We start from the raw sequence: 13032 nt of genomic DNA, 5'->3' as shown, positions 1-13032 counted from the left end.
TAAAGAATCAAACTCCCAAGATCCTACTGTTCAATGGTTTGCTTCAGATTTTACTTTCATTTTTACCTGTTATATTATCGTCTGTATTTTCTTCACTTGATATGCTGCAATCTATCTCTGCAGGTTTCAAATATAAGCTCTTATTTTTCATTAGGATTTCTTCATCATCATTGATTTCCATATGTAAAGATCCATTTTCACAATTGTTTAACTCCATTTGCCTGAAATTTTTTATAAGGAAAAAAGGCAAAAAGTCCAATTATTTGGTCTTAAATAGACTGTACAGGTAGATCTTGAAAGAGAGGAAGGGTTCACAAGCACCAACTACTTTTAACAGTGATTAGAAACCACTATTGTTGGGGCGCCCGGGTGGCTCAGTCGGTTAAGCATCCGACTTCGGCTCAGGTAATGATCTCGAGGTCCGTGAGTTCGAGCCCCGCGTTAGGCTCTGCGCTGACAGCTCAGAGCCTGGAGCCTGTTTCAGACTCTGTGTCTCCCTCTCTCTCTGACCCTCTCCCGTTCATGCTGTCTCTCCCTGTCTCAAAAATAAAATAAACGTTAAAAAAAAAAAAAAAAAAGAAACCACTATTGTTAAATCGGCCAAATGTCTCAGCCTCCTGCCTCCAAGGCAGGTATGTGCCTGTGACGGAAGCAGGCCTGTCTGCCAACTGGAGGTCTGAAATCAAAGAGCCGTTCCTGGCTTTCCATGGACCCTCAGCGGATTCAAACTTCCTGCTCCCCACCAGCAACAGGAAACAGTCATTGACAGCTCTTTGGTTTTCAATCAGTTTTCTACATGGACACATTTAACAGTTTTCTAGCTTTTCTCAGCTTCTCCCTGGGAAGTTTTTTCTCTCTCTTCAGCTCTCAGAATCACTGGCCACTCCTACCTGTTCGCCTACCAGTTAACTGTCCAGAAGCTACATGCTGTGGTCAGGGGAGAATACTCCCTAAAAAGTTACGTGTGACAGAAAAGAAGCAGGAGAACACAGGATACATCCTGAGAATAGGCTGCTCTTTGGGGTGACAGGAAAAATGTTTAACAGGCAAGTAGAAGAGCTGATTTTGTTAAAGGGACAACCATGATACCTTATCGTAAGTGATTATATCTAGCCAAATAAGAACAAAAATATTTCCTTCTAATAAAAACAAAGACAAAGGGGCTAAGCTATTTGACTCCAGGAAAAGTATTTATTTTTTAAAGAAATGCCATATTTCTACTTAGCAATTAAAAATGTAGGAGTATATTAAGGAAATGTCAGACACAAAAAATCTACAAAGATGTTCCCAGTAGAAATATCTAGAACAAGAAAAAAATGGTAACCAAATTGGAACAATCCTTGTACTAAAGCAAACAATAGTATACAAAGAGATGAAATGTTAAGTACTAATTTGAAAGGACAAATATACGGAGTAAGTCAAAATACAGGAATGTTTATACAAAATAATAACTGAATAAAGACCCCAAATAATAACACAACTATGAAAATGTGTACCTTTTTTTCTAAAATCGAAGGATCATTTAGAGGAATAGTTTAGATTTTGATATTAAGTTTTTTATTCAACTTGTAAAGCTACCTAAGCTTTTTATTTTTAAATAACATAAAATCGTACTGTCTTTTCTGGATAAAAGCACACTGAAGTCAATGCCTGGCTCCTCCACGAGAGGCGGTTCCAACCCTCGGCACACTAGAGTGATGAAAAGTTACTACATGTGGAGGGCAGATTCATCCACAGATGAGGGAGAATGCAGACACCTCCCTGGGCAGTCAGAGCTGAGTGTAAGATCTGCATGGCTTCAAGTTCACCCCAAAGTGGAAGATGAGATACTGTTTCTTTCTGGCACCACCTCAAATCATGATCAGCATATTTTTATTTCTTTTAAACCAACAATAAAAAATTACTTTTTTATTTTTAGAAAGAAGAAAAAACCAAAAGAGTTACTGTACCTTTCCAATGAATTATGAATCGGTATAATAGGATGTTTCATCTTTAAAAGAAGCAAAAAAATGAAAGCTTCGTGTTAAATTTCCAACAGAGCATATTCAGAGTCTTATCACATATAAAAGTGGTAAATATGACCATAACATAACTGCTCCACTCAAAGGAATAATTTTAGATTGTTCCCCGAAGGGAGTCATTGATCTCAACCAGTCCTCTGTATTTTTTCAAACAAGTGTACCCAAATTTCTAAGGAAAAGAAAGATGGGTCTTTTGAAGGATCTAATTACCATAGCCAAACTTTTGGTGGTTGGATTTCTTGTAATTAAGATTCTGATGCAGCACCGTTTCAAATACTAGAAGTATAAACAGTATGGAGGCTCCTGCCCTTAAGGTAATTTCAATACAGAGTAATGCTAAAATAGGGGCATGCATAGAGGAGAAGCTCCTAGACCAACTCAGGGATTCAGGAAAGGAGAGATTCAATCTTGAAGGATGAGGAAGTGCTAACCAGGGAAAGGTAAGTGAGAAAGAACAGCACTCTTGGCACTGGGAAATGGTGCAAAGATGTCACGGGGGGGATATATGTTGTTAGTATGTTCAGCCAGGTAATGACAAAGAGGCTGGTGGTGTGAGAAGGGGTTAAGTTCTGACTTTAGCCTTTGGCGATGAGGAAGGCATGGGGTGGTGTAGGGTAAAGTGGTCCAGTTTATACTGCATGAATGGAAATACCATCGGCTGCCTGGAAGGTCAGGGTGAAAGCAACTAGTTAGAAGGCAACTACCAATCTTGGCAAGATTCACTGGATAAGGAGGCTGATAAGAGGCTAGCTACATCAGAGGTTTAGGTGGTAAAACTGCCAAAACAAATGGACATGGGGGACTGAGGACCGAAATATGTGAGTGGACATAAAGGGAAGTCTACTAAAAAAATGTCTTTCTCAGTCACTAAAGGGGGATGGATAACATTGTTCACTATATCATTTTTAACTTTTCCTCATGCCCTCCTGCGGCCAACCTGAGCTGGCCTTTACCTTGTTGGACTTCAGCATGGCCAGCTGCGGTGAACCTGGCGGAGTGCGATAGAGCAGTTCAGAGGTGAAGGCTGCATTTGCGATCTGCATGCATTCTTCCAGAGTCTTCAGAAAAGTATTGCAGGTTGATTTCAGCAAAGTTCCCACATCAATTCCCTCCTATGAAACAACGAGAGTGGAAGACTCCTTTACCTTGCCAAAAAAGAAAGAGCCCAATTGTGGAATGTCCTTAGAGGTTTTTATCCACAGTGTAGTAATAATGTACCCACCTACTTTGCTGGAAAATATGTACATCAATTACAAAAGAAAAATAACGAGTGTGTCCACTTTATCTACTAACCATAGACAAGCCTTACCCTCAATCTGACCCTTCAACACTCACACCCCCTATTCCAGATGAAGGCAACAAATTTCTTCAGTTCAACTGTATTAGATGCTGGAACTGTGCCAGGTGCTGGGCACAGAGCCCTCAGGTCTTATGTAAGGGGGTGGCAGGCATGAAACGGAATCACACAGACTAAAGAACTGTGGAATCAATGGAGAAATGTCTCCCATTGAGTAAAAATGAGGTTCTAGAAGAGAAGCATTAGAAACCATAAATTGTTTACTTTCCAATGAGGTTTTTGTTTTTGTTTTTTCAATATATGAAATTTATTGTCAAACTGGTTTCCATACAACACCCAATGCTCATCCCAAAAGGTGCCCTCCTCAATAACCATCACCCACCCCCCATCAACCCTCAGTCAAATGAGGTTTTTGGATTTCAGTACAGATGAGTTTGAGAGGTTTTAGCAACTGTAATTCTTTTGAACATCATTTTTCTTCCAGTTATTTTACTTGCTCAGGGTGTTTTTCCTCTGAATATTGGTATTAGTAAGTTGTTCAGGAAATTGAGGTCATACCCCAACTAGAGAGTACAGTAGACACATCTAGTGGTATAAAAGAAACTAGATTGGGCCCAAGATGGAGTCGCTCATGCTAAGCCTCACATTAGCGACTCAAAATCTCCAAGTTTCTATGCTTGGTTATCCTAGACAAGGCAGGCCTAGGGTCAAGCAATCAGCACAAGGTACCTGACCCAGCTCCAAGATTTCCCTTTGCTCTACATGAGGAAAGTAACCCTGCTTTAACTAATCAGCAAATGTCCAGTAGAACTTCCTTGTTCCTGCTCACTTTGGTCTATAAAAATCTCTAGCCCTGTACAGCTTTTCAGAGCTCCTTTCTATCTGCTAGATGGGATGCTGCCCAATTCATGAGCTGCTAAATAAAGTCAGTAAGATTTTTAAAATTTACTCAGTTGAATTTTTCTCTTTTAAGAGTAGCCTCTGTATTTTGTTCAATTTTGTATTTCTAACAAGCTAGCAGGTGATTTTACTGGTTGTGGACCACTATGATTCTGACACTGATTATGAATGCATGGGTTTTCTCATACCACCAAGCAAACCTCTGACAGCAGCTGGGTGTCTACAATTCAACTAAATTGTGACGCTATCTACCTGAAGATAAGTGTCAGATTTCACAGGGTAAGGGCTCAGTCCGGCAGGGCTGCTCCACAACCCTCACTTCAGACACCAATGTCAAGTCCAGCTTGTCCCCTGTGCTTCTGACTGACCTGCTACAGACTGGAGGTTCCAACCCCCTCCTTTCAGTTGACTAATTTGCTAGAGCTGCTTACAGATCTCAGAGAAACATTTCACTCACTAGATTGCCAGTTTATTAGAAAAGGATACAACGCAGAAACAGATGCATAGGGCAAGGCACCTGGGAACAGGCTCAGAACTTCCACGCTCTCTGATCACTTTCACCGAACCTTCATGTGTTCACCAACTCAGGGGCTCTCTGGACCCTGTTCTTGGGGTTATGGAAACTTCATTTCATAGAATATTGATGAAATCATTGGCCACTTGGGATTAAACTCAATCTTCAGCCCCTCCTCCTTCCCAGGAGATGAGGGTGGGGGTGGGTGAGTGGGTGTGAATGTTCTAACCCTCTAATCACATGGTTGGGTCCTAGGTCAACCAGGCCTCTGGCTTAGGCACTTTAAGAGAAAACTTAATCATTCTCATCACAGGAAATTTCAAGGGTTTTAGGATCTCTGCCAAATACATACTTCTTATGAAGACCAAATATATATTTTTTATTATAAATCACAGTATCACAACCATAGTTTCATGAGCAAGTTCCCAAGGCACCCCTGAATTAAAAATTGTTATGTTCACATTTTCCCTTCCCATTAGATCAGGAGGGCTTCCCCACCTTGGCGCGACTGACATGAGGGGCTGGCTCATTTTTGTAGTGGGGGAAGAAGGGGGAGAGCTCTCCTGCTCACGGCAGGATGTTAAGCAGCACCCTAGCCTCTATACGGTGGATGCCAATAGCACTCTTTCAGTTGTGACAACCAAAAATGTCTCCCGCGGGGCAAAATTGCTCTGGGCTGAGAATCACTGCTCTGACCTATAAACACCCCAAGAGCAGGACTGAAATGTTCTTTTGGTATCCCTCTCCTCCCCTCCCCCAGCACAGCATCTGGTACACAACAGGCAGTTGCTGAATGGATAGGAGAACCCAAAAGGAGGTGAATGAAAATGAGTTAAATCACCCTTCTTTAGAAACACTGAAAGCACACATACCACTAGTAACATAATATTCTTCTACTAAAACCATTAATTAGAATCCGCAGGTTCTTCATTTTGTAGGCACTGCTGTTTAGATTATAATTACTCTGAGAGTAGAACAGAGACCCTCTGGGGGTAGTGTGAGCCATTCAATACCCAACACCAGACAGGTCTTTTAATATATTTTTTAGGATGAATGAATGACAGCTTTATTAATAAACATTAAAAATCACAATCCTTACTGACAATGGATGGAAAAGAAAGCTGTGTCTCCATCTCTGAAAGCACTAGTCTATACTAAAGCAACAATTACTATTTCACCAATAAAATCTTGTTACAGGGGTGCCTGGCTAGCTTAGTCAGTAGAGCATGCAACTCTTGATCTCCGGGTCGAGAGTTCAAGCCCCATGTTGTGTATAGAGCTTATGTAAAATAAAATAATAAAATAAAATAAAATAATAAAATAAAATAAAAATAAAATAAATAAAATAAAATAAAATCTTGTTAGTCTTATCAAAGGTGACAGATACACATTACTGAAAAACATGATGCTGGCACGTTAGTTGCCACACCTACAGAAGTAGCTGTGCTAGACAGGTAAGGCTGTATTTTAAAAAGTGATGCAAATGGGCAGAAGCATATTTTAGTACACCAGCAGCAATGTTAAAGGTTCCAAAGGGTATCAATTAATCCTGAATTCATTCTGTGAAGGAAAACTATATGCCTCCATATGCTGAAATGCATTTTTTGGTATCCCCAAAATGCACATTTCTTCTCTCTTGAATTTTGTTACTTTTTCCTCCAGAAAAATAGTAAATTCCAAAACAGTCAGGGATTGTGTGAGAGTAAGCATTACCTGTAAGCAACATCTGGCATTATTTTTCATGTGGCTAAGACAAGTAATATTTTACCTCAGAACTGGACACACCAATTGCGGTCACTTCTTTTGTTTTATCTACTTGCTGAACAAGGAGGTCACAGTAGAGTCTTAGTTCCGACATTTTGGTTTTCAAGTTTTCAGTGTTTTCAGCAAACTCTAAATAATAAAATGATAATAATGTAATTATCAGGATAAATAAACAATTTACTAGTTAGCATACCATGGAGTGGAATATATAACCTATATCTAAAGTCAGATGTTTATGGTATGGGTTATAGATAAGATACGAGCGAAGATATGAGGACAAGAAAAACAGAATAAAGAGATTTCTGGTCTTTTGTAATCTATATTATTTTTGGGGCCAAGGTACTGAATGATCACCAGTACAGGAAGAAGGACACAGCATACTTTTTATCCTTTAATGTCAGAACTGGGAGCAAAGAGTCAATGGTTCAGAATTTTGGTATTTGCTACAGTTTTCCCTATCTGTAAAATGGGGTCACAGCTATCTACCTGCTAACAGTGCTCAAAACTGGGAAACTGTTCTGTAACATGCAATTACCACTAATAAGATGGCTTGTTAATTCACAGAACTGGTTCAGCATGCCACCTGTCAAAGCTAATGACACCCTCTGTGCACCTGCTGAGACCTCATTAGCACAGTGCTCCAGCTGCTCCCTCACTGAGGGCTCAGCTAGCCATTATCACTTCTGTTTTTTGTCCCATGAAAAAGCTGCATGTTACAACCTGATCTGAGTCAAAGCTGACAGTGTCTAGAATTTGCTCCTGAGTTAGCATTAAAAAACAACCAAGGAAGAGGCCATTTTACTGTGTCTACTTGAAGAGTCAAGCACATCTGCCACACCTGTCATGAGAAAGAGGCCTCATCTCCCGCCTATCTCTCTAGGTGCATATATATGGGTGGGGGGCTGGGAAGGTGGTGGTTAGGGCTCAGGCACTCTTCCCATAGTCCACATAGAAAGCTGTGCCATGGTTCTCAGGAGACAACGATGTCAAGTTAATGAGCATTAAGCAGCAGCAACCCGGCAATGAGTATCCATCCCACCCCAGGGAAAGGGAGGGGAAAGTGGGGTCCTACTGCAGAAAGTGCCCTGACCCAAGGCTCAGCTATTCTTTACCAAAGGTCAACTCTGTGCCAGACCGGGTCCCAGACAGTTTCGTATAATGATGAATCCTACGGCAATCCTTCTAATGTAGACTTTTACATCTTTTTAAAATAAGAGGAAGCTGAGAATCAGAGAGATTAAGTGACCTATGCCAAGGCCGAAGGCCAGTACCTACAAAGCCATGATTTGAATCCAGCTGTATCTGGCTCCAACGCCTGTACTCTTTCTACTATGAGATGCCAAGAGAGAGGAGTTAGATACAGACGGTGGTTTAAATTCCAGATGTATATGGCATTTGCAGGATATAAAAAGCTGGCTAGGTGGTCAGAGGCAAGATACAAATATGGGAACCCAGAGAGGCCAGTGGGTGATTCCCAAGCTTCCCAGACCACAGAACAATCGATACTTGCCTTTTTCCTTCTGGGTCCTACTGTCTGTTAGGCAAGCCTTGGCTGACCCCAGGGCTACCAGCCACCGCTGTCTCTCAGCCACGCTTCTGGCCTTCAGGTAGAAATACTGCTCCCCAGGGATTATCAGGTCCATGCGCGTGTTATCTACAGAATGAACTGAGAACAGGCAGAGGGAGGTCAGAAGCTTAGAAGAGCTAGGGTGCCTGGGTGGCTCAGTCCGTTAGGCATCCGACTTTGGCTCAGGTCATGATCTGACCCCACGTCGGGCTCTGTGCTGACAGCTCAGAGTCTACAGCCTGCTTCGGATTCTGTGTTCCTCTCTTGCTCTGTCCCTACCCCGCTCATGCTCTGCCTCTCTCTCTCTCAAGGATAAACAAACATGAAAAACAAATTGAAGATAAAAGAAACTTAGAAGAGCTCTATCTGGTGCCTTACCCTACCCAAATTCTTGAGCTCAACTGGTGCCAGTCATTAAAGGCTTCTTCCAAGGGGGGATGCCAGCCCTTACCACCTCCCCTGTTTATTTATCTCTTTCTAGGTGCCTCTGTTGATAAGAAGGAAAAACCTTGGCTGGCTCCAAGGTATCACCAAGACTAAAAAAGAAGTACTCAATTCTCCTTATCAGAATAGAGATAGAATCTCTCTTTTGGCTTGTGTGTGTAAAGTATGCTGCTCTGAGGCCAAAAAGGCTTGCACGCCCGTAAGTAAGGGTGTGCCCCTGTACCTTCTTGGGTTTATTGGAAAGCAATCAAGAACACACTATTCTTCCTTTTCTACTGTCCTTCACAAGTTAGATCAAAAGTGTGAGAATTGCCTCAGAGACCTTCAGGAGAAGAAATAAGCAAACCACACTCTCCTTCACCCCCTACCTCACCCCAAAATATCCTTCTAATCTGTTTTGAAGCCTCATCTTCTCAGCATGTCTCAAGATGTCTCCAAACCAAGAAGTAAAGGCTATTTGCAGGTCTTTATGCGTTTGCTTGTTTTAAGTAATGTGGTGGTGGTGAGAAGGTGTGTGTGTGTGTGTCCTGATTTACACACAGAAGTGTTTGATGCTGCAGTAAAAAGACTTACATAAACTTTGCAAAGAGTCCCTGGCTTCAGGTGAGCAAGTGAATCAAGAATGAGCACTAGATGTGTGGTGAAGCGCATTGCTCTCATTTATTTGGGTACCTTTTAAACAACCTCCCTGTAAAACTTGTCTGCAGTTTTAGGTCTTATTCGTAAGGCTTTCTTTTGGGACATAACACTATGTATCTCTGTACTACAGGAATAGCAGAGAAAGGCACGCAGAGGCCAGTCCTTTTTTTATTTTGTGGGGGAGACAGAAAGAAAAAGAAAACTTAGAAATGCCTTGGTTTCTCACCTTGAATTTCACAGACGGCCATCTGGATGCTCCCTTTGCAACCTTTCCAGGCATCTTCAGGAGAATCATAATAGGATAATATCCCCCCACAGAGAAGGAACCATCGAGGCTGCCAACCTGAAAACAGAAGCAAGAGCAGGTCTCAATTATGGCCTACATGTGAGGTGCCTCTCAGGACACAGGAGCAGGGCCTGATAAAGGAAGCTGGGTCCCAGCTCCGAGGAGCTTAAATTCCAGGGGAAATTCTAAGGGAAAGAAGTAGGTTAGAAAATACCAGCATGCGTGATCTCATTTTTAAAATTAGAAACAAACACCCATAGGGGCATATATTTTTAGTCACATAATGTACAGAAGTCTGCAAGGGCCAGGAATATAGTGATGATTCTGATGATAGTTAATAGGATTACCGATGATTTTTATTCCTTTTTCCATTAATATAGTACTAGTAATCTTTGATTTTTAATTTTCTTTTAATATTTATTTTTGAAAGAGAGAGAGAGAGAGAGAGAGAGAGAGAGACAGAGTGGGAGTGGGGGAGGGCAGAGAGAGAGGGATACACAGAATCCGAAGCAGGCTCCAGGCTCTGAGGTGTCAGCACAGAGCCTGATATGGGGCTCGAACCCACGAACTGTGAGATTATGACCTGAGCCGAAGTCAAAGTCAGACACTCAACCAACTGAACCAACCAGGTGCCCCTGATTTTTAATTTTTTTAAGGTAAAAGATTATTGTTTCCTGAACATTATCGTTTTCTTTTTATTTGTTTGTTTTAGTGTTTATTTTTGAGAGAGATATAGGCAGAGCACAAGCAGGCTTCAGGCTCTGAGCTGTTAGCACACAGCCCAATGCGGGGGCTTGAATCCATGGACCACGAGATCATGACCTGAGCCTAAGTCGGATGCCTAACCCACTGAACACCCAGGCGCCCCATGAACGTTATCGTTTTCATATACTTGCTCTTCTCTCCTTTGGTTAAGAACAATTATCCCGAACTTAGAAATAAGGCAAAAGATTACATTGCTCTGAAAGACGACTTCAACCACCTCCATTTTGAGCTCAGTCTGTACTTTCTGATTAAGTTCTTTCCAGCTTATCTCTCTTAACTCAGGCAAAAGACCCCACGGGCAAAGCCTCCAGTGATGGGAACTGAAACTACTCCCTCAAGCAATTAACTACTGCCCTGACTCCAGCAAGACCCTGCACGATTGACCCCAAGATAGTGACTGACCTAACCTTTACTGCCCAGCACTGGTACCCACTGACCCTTCCCCCACATTTTCCTTACATAATAAACCCACAAGTATTTTCAGCACTATGGAAACAGTCTTTGAGATACCAGTCCACTGTCTTCCCGGTGTGGGCCTCACTGAAATAAATTCTTTTCTTGTGTCACCACTACTCATCTCTCTGTCTTTGGATTTTGTCAGCAGGGAATGGCAGATCCTGGTCTGTTGGGGCCCCCAGGGCCAGGTGCTCTTATACCCGTGTCCTGCAGCCCTTTCAACGTCATAGAGAGTTACAGAGTGCAAATAAGCCTATGTGGGGGCGTATGAGCCCTAGGAGAAGGTAACTTTGACTTATTACTTAGCATTGATCCACTGTAATGAAATAATCTTAAAACATTCAAGGGCTTAACAACTTTTACTTTGGAGAATTTCAGGGGACAAACCATATTTGGTTGAAATACACATCTTATCTAGTCCTCTTACAAATTTATATTCTAGGCAACCAAAATTATTTGCTATCTTCCTGCTTCTGGGCTTTTGCCTGAGTTGGATCTTTTTTCTAAAATGTCATCTCTGACTATTTCTGCATAAGCCTTGTCAGTCTCCTCAGTCAGATATACACATATTTTTTTCTCTGAAATGTTATAGCCCTTTAGGGATACATTTTTCTCATGACACTCTTCTGGGGCTGAGGCGGACAGAGAGAAGGCCAGGAAAAGCTTTGAGCAGAGCCCTAGGGGCTGCTTAGGTACCGATGTCCGATGACTGATTCACACAAACCAAGAGGCCTGAGACCCAAGAAGAGCTGTGGTTCCATCCAGGTCAGAAAGCAGGAAAAGACCAATGTTGCAGCTCAGGCAGGAGGAATTCCCTCTTTCTTGGCCTTTTTATTCTATTTAGGTCATTGATTGATTAGATGAGACCCACTCATACTGGGGAAGGCAATATACTCAGTCCACCAATTCAAACGTCAATCTCGTCTAGAAACACGCTCACAGACACACCCAGAAAGATGTTTGGCCACATGGCCAGGCACCTCATGGCCCAGGCACACTGACACATAACATTAGTCATCACATCATATGTTAACTAACTTGGATTGAAATCAAAATAATAATAACAAAAAAATTAATCATCACACACCATTAATTTTAAGACATACCATTTTGTTTAACACAAGAAAAAAAAATACCTGGCCATTAATCAATGACACGGCGCTGCTTCTGCTTCCTGATTTCAGCTACTGAAATGTGGAATAATGTCTACAAATTGAAAAACTGTGGCACTAAACTAGGTTTAGCTTATAGTAATCTGAAAAAAGTTAAAGAGCTCCTCCTCTCCCTCAACACACACACACACACACACACACACACACACACACACACACGGCACAGCTGCAGTTAGGTTTTGAAAGTTGCTGGTGAACTGTAATAGCAACTGAAACAGCACCTTCCCTGTAACATGTTCTATATTTACCTAGAAGTTATAATTGTACTAGGGGAAGTTCTATATATCGTTATTTTATCCTGTAGTCTGTAACTATAAAAACCATGATCAAAAAAACCTTTTCTTTAAATCATAAAGTTACTGGAATCTCAGAAGGCACATTAAGAAACCACAGAAGTCTCAGTCCCATTATATGAAATTTACCAGCAGAGCGATGGACAGTCCAGAGAAGGACTGGGATGCACTGCTCTTTCACGATGTCCATTTCCCAGAAAGCTCAGTTACAGCTCAGAAATAACTGTATGAGAAAAGCGGCAAGAATGAAGAGGCCATTAATCCACTTCCTGTTTTAAATTAATCTGCAGTTACTTTGATTGATGTTTCAGCTTGATAGTCTAAGGGATGCCCAGATAGCTGGTAAAACACTATTTCTAAGTTTGTCTGTGAGGGTGTCTCTGGCAGAGATTAGCATTTGAGTCAGTAGACTGAGTCAAGACTCCCCTCACCAATGCAGGTGAGTATCATCCAATCCACTGAGGGCCTGAGTAGAACAAAAAGGCAGAGGAATGGAGAAGTTGCTCTCTCTTCTTGATGAGACATCCACCTTCTCCTGCCCTGGGACACTGGTGCCCTGGGGACTGTGGACTCAGATCAGGACTTAATACCATCCATCTCCCTAACTCTCAGGCCCTTGAACTCAGATCAAATTGCATCACCAGCTTTCTTGGTTCTCCAGCCTACTGACAGCAGATCATGGGACCGGTCTCCATAACTGCATGAGCCAATTCTTACAATAAATCCCTTCATATATTACAAGTACATACATATATGTATATAATACATATACAATTGTATATACTATTGGACCTGTTTTTCTAAAGAACCCTTGCTAATACACTTGGAAATGATCAAATATTCAAGGTAACAAAACAGCAGATGAAAACTGTGGGTGTAACCAGTCCCCGCTCCCTCAGATTACCATTGGATTA

At 41.7% G+C, this 13032-nt stretch overlaps 1 protein-coding gene across 1 annotated transcript in view; it reads right to left on the bottom strand.

Moving 5' to 3' along the window:
- Positions 1-13032, bottom strand: part of PLEKHA8 (pleckstrin homology domain containing A8) — a 63094-nt gene that overhangs the window by 30169 nt on the left and 19893 nt on the right. The window contains exons 2-7 of the mRNA XM_030308170.1: positions 9373-9489; positions 8007-8162; positions 6501-6625; positions 2975-3133; positions 1950-1990; positions 67-221 (exon numbers count right to left, since the gene is read on the bottom strand). Of these exons, the coding sequence (XP_030164030.1) occupies positions 67-221; positions 1950-1990; positions 2975-3133; positions 6501-6625; positions 8007-8162; positions 9373-9489 (753 nt within the window). The remainder of the gene's footprint in view (positions 1-66; positions 222-1949; positions 1991-2974; positions 3134-6500; positions 6626-8006; positions 8163-9372; positions 9490-13032) is intronic.

The sequence above is a fragment of the Lynx canadensis genome, chromosome A2 (genome assembly GCF_007474595.2).
Source record: "Lynx canadensis isolate LIC74 chromosome A2, mLynCan4.pri.v2, whole genome shotgun sequence".
Lineage (NCBI taxonomy): Eukaryota > Metazoa > Chordata > Mammalia > Carnivora > Felidae > Lynx > Lynx canadensis.
Note: the sequence above shows the minus strand (reverse complement) of the source record. Positions and strands in the feature narration are given on the sequence as shown.